Consider the following 3,311-nt stretch of genomic DNA (forward strand, 5'->3'; position numbering starts at 1 on the left):
TGGAATGGCAGGACATTTAACTCAGATGGGGGAACAAAAATGCATACAGAAATTTTGTCTTGAATTCCCTTGCAAATCGATCATTCATATGATTGTGGATAATGTTAAATCAGTCTCAGAGAAGTAACCTTGAAATTGAGACTGCTCACTATTATATTAAATGCCTTTCATTGTTTGTGTGCATGCACACACAAATGTGTAATTGGCCAACATCCAGTTGACTGAATGTGGCTGTTGTATGCATTTCAACACCAGTGTGTCATTCTGATGTGAATAGTGTTGATCATGCAAAACCAATTAAGAGATATGTATAAGCAGTGGTGTTTCTTTCCCAAGAAGGACAAATAAAGCTTCAAAACTGAAAACAAACACACTGGAAGACATGCAACTTTTGATAGATGTGCTGGTATAAATCAATGTTTGCCAGCAGGCATGTCAATTGAAAAAAAAATTGATATAACAATCTTAGGTTACAAACACCTGTATCTGTTTCAATAAATAATGTTTACATAATTAATATCCCTCTTCAAGATTCATCATGAGTTCTCACACAAGTCCTACCTCTCTCGTATAATGGCTTCCAGAGATTTCTTAGCGTCAAATATAGGTGATGGCAAAATAACAGTGTAACCAAACTGCAGACTACAAATAATGCCAAAATAGGTGCCTACACCATGACAGAACTGTGTAACAACACAAAATCTTCCATCCTGTAAAGTAAAGGTTCATTTGTAAATGACACAAAATTAACATTGCACAGATCTTAAGCAAATAAAGTATAAAAATGTAAAGCTTTGTTATCCATTGTGTTACTTAGTTGCCAGAAACTGATTAAATAATTATCTAATAGGTTAACACTATTAAAGTGGAAAAGGAAATGAAGTGATGGTTGAAAGACCATGACCGTAAATTCTGAAGGCAATGGATAAAATAGAAAAGAACCCTTCTTGAGGAGCTGATACGTCACTGAGGCACTCAAAAAATTCTCAGCCTTTTATGAAATCCATAGGTGTGTGTTCATGACAGTCAGACTCTGGCACCTGTACCAAACCAAATGAATCAAGTCCACACTTTTCTCTACAATTTCTTTAACGCCCATATTAATAGAATTCTCCCATCTATACATCACTTTCCCAAGTGGTCTCTCCCCTTCAGAATTCCTAACCGAATTTTGCATGCATTCCTCACAGTAAAAATAAAATATGTTGTTTCTTTTTTATTTGCCGTTCATAGCAAAAAGGGGCTTTTGAGGACATAGGAATTAATTAACTGAATAAGCACCATGTTATTAAGACACATGCAGAAGTGGAAGTATAGCTCCACCATTCTTAACCTCGGCACTAGACAGAGGTGAGTGATCACCTTCATGCCCATGGTGCTTTACTACAGGGGAATAATCTCCTGGTACCCATTTTATAGGAGGTTGACCAGTCCAGTTTTTAAGGAGAAGAGAAAATTCTCTTTCCCATGCCAGCAATCAAACCCTGAATCCTCGGTCATCCAGCCCATGACCTAGTCACTTTAACATCTGAGCCTGAATTACTGTTACCTTCACAAGGAAGAACCTGCACTATGTAGTTAGAATATTTTTGTTATTCTAAAGGAAGACATACCATTGTATCAAACTCCAAATTCTTGGTAAAGAAATAGGAAACGTTGACCATAGCATGATGGCTCTGTAGGACAGCTTTAGGATTTCCAGTTGTACCCTTGATTAAAGCATGCAAAGAACAATATATTATATAAATTGAACTAAATATGACAACCAGTACACAGATGAACACACACACATATACTCGTACATGTATAATAAACAGATTATTAAGGTCTAGGGTAGCCATTTCCAGTGCAGGTTGAAATCAGAAACTGTAGCAGATAGGTTACACAAGGACATGCATCCATTTTTAGCCACATCCCAAGTGCAAATTGATAAATATTTATCTCAGCAAAAAATTATTCAGAACAGAATCTGTAAAGAGAAATGAAACAAGTATTTTACGTTCAATATACAAGAAATTATTGTTGCACTCTAAGTATATTTCATGACTTCTATTTTCTTTGTACAGTAAGACTTTACTAATAAAAATTTAAGGGACCACAACATTTTTCCATTGTACATATGTTTAACACAGATATTTGTATATAGACAATAAAATATCACATGCTACTTGTATTTATGTATGTATGACTTCAAATCACATGACAGAATTTAGTGCTACATATGGAAACTGCACTTTGATTCAGTAATACCCACTTTCAGCATAGAACTACATGTGTGTGTGTGTGTGTGTGTGTGTATATATATATATATTCAGATTATTTTATTTTGAAATCTTGTTTTTAGTGGTAGCGTAGTTGGTTGAGGGGCTGTGCTACAATCCGGAAGGTCGCGGGTTCAAGTCCCGATGAGGTCATTGGATTTTTTTCATTTGACCTAATCCTTCCAGCCTCACTATGGCCCTGGGGTTAACTCAGCCTCTAACAGAAATGAGTACCAGGAATTAATTAAATAATTTTCCTGGGGAGTAAAGCGCAGCCAGCGCATAAAGCTGACAACCTTACCGCCATCTTTGAGCTGATTGTCTAGATAATGTGGGACCCTCAACATCTCACAACCCTATGGGCCATTATGGCCTGGTACAGGGATAGCTTTACTTTTTTTTTACTTACTGGAAACATTTTCTGTATATAAGAGGCAATTTCAGAATATCTTTTACTCTCAGCATCAGAGAAGTTCTCAACATAGGTTTCAACTTAAGTCAGGTTCTGCTTTAGAGAGATTTTACTCTGCAATTAATAATTCATTTCCTTCTAGCCTGAAAGAAAATTGATATATGTGTATTTTGGTATTTTTAAGCATTCTTACAGATGAGAATTGAATAGTGCATCCATCATCCGGCTGTATTAGTGTCTGCAGCTGATTTACTTCCTTGATGTACTCTGTACTTGCAGATGAAATAATATCTTTGAGCCGATAAGCACCTCTGTTAAACAGAAATACCATAGAAAATAAAGGACGTATTATTATGAATTCTATGAAATAAAAATAGTTTTTGGTTAGATAATTAAAGTATTAGATAGTAGAAATATTCCTTATTCCTGTGACATATTTGTGCTATGCAGGACACCCCCCTCCAGAGGTGATGTAACAGCATCGGAGCAACTTCCGCTGCTACGGTAACAGGCCCCGAAGATGAACACCAGAGAAGAAAAAGAAAAGGAATGGGGATGTACAGTTAGGCTGTTCGGGACGAACAACCTTTAGAAGAGAGAAGTGTGACATATTTGCGCTATGCAGGACCCCCCCCCCC

At 36.5% G+C, this 3,311-nt stretch overlaps 1 protein-coding gene across 1 annotated transcript in view; it reads right to left on the minus strand.

Moving 5' to 3' along the window:
• The window catches only part of LOC111866863 (medium-chain acyl-CoA ligase ACSF2, mitochondrial), a 22,582-nt gene that overhangs the window by 2,735 nt on the left and 16,536 nt on the right, over positions 1-3,311 (minus strand). The window contains exons 9-11 of the mRNA XM_023856194.2: positions 2,867-2,984; positions 1,614-1,709; positions 562-710 (exon numbers count right to left, since the gene is read on the minus strand). Coding sequence (XP_023711962.1) covers positions 562-710; positions 1,614-1,709; positions 2,867-2,984 — 363 coding nt within the window. The remainder of the gene's footprint in view (positions 1-561; positions 711-1,613; positions 1,710-2,866; positions 2,985-3,311) is intronic.

Source organism: Cryptotermes secundus, unplaced genomic scaffold, assembly GCF_002891405.2.
Source record: "Cryptotermes secundus unplaced genomic scaffold, Csec_1.0 scaffold673, whole genome shotgun sequence".
Lineage (NCBI taxonomy): Eukaryota > Metazoa > Arthropoda > Insecta > Blattodea > Kalotermitidae > Cryptotermes > Cryptotermes secundus.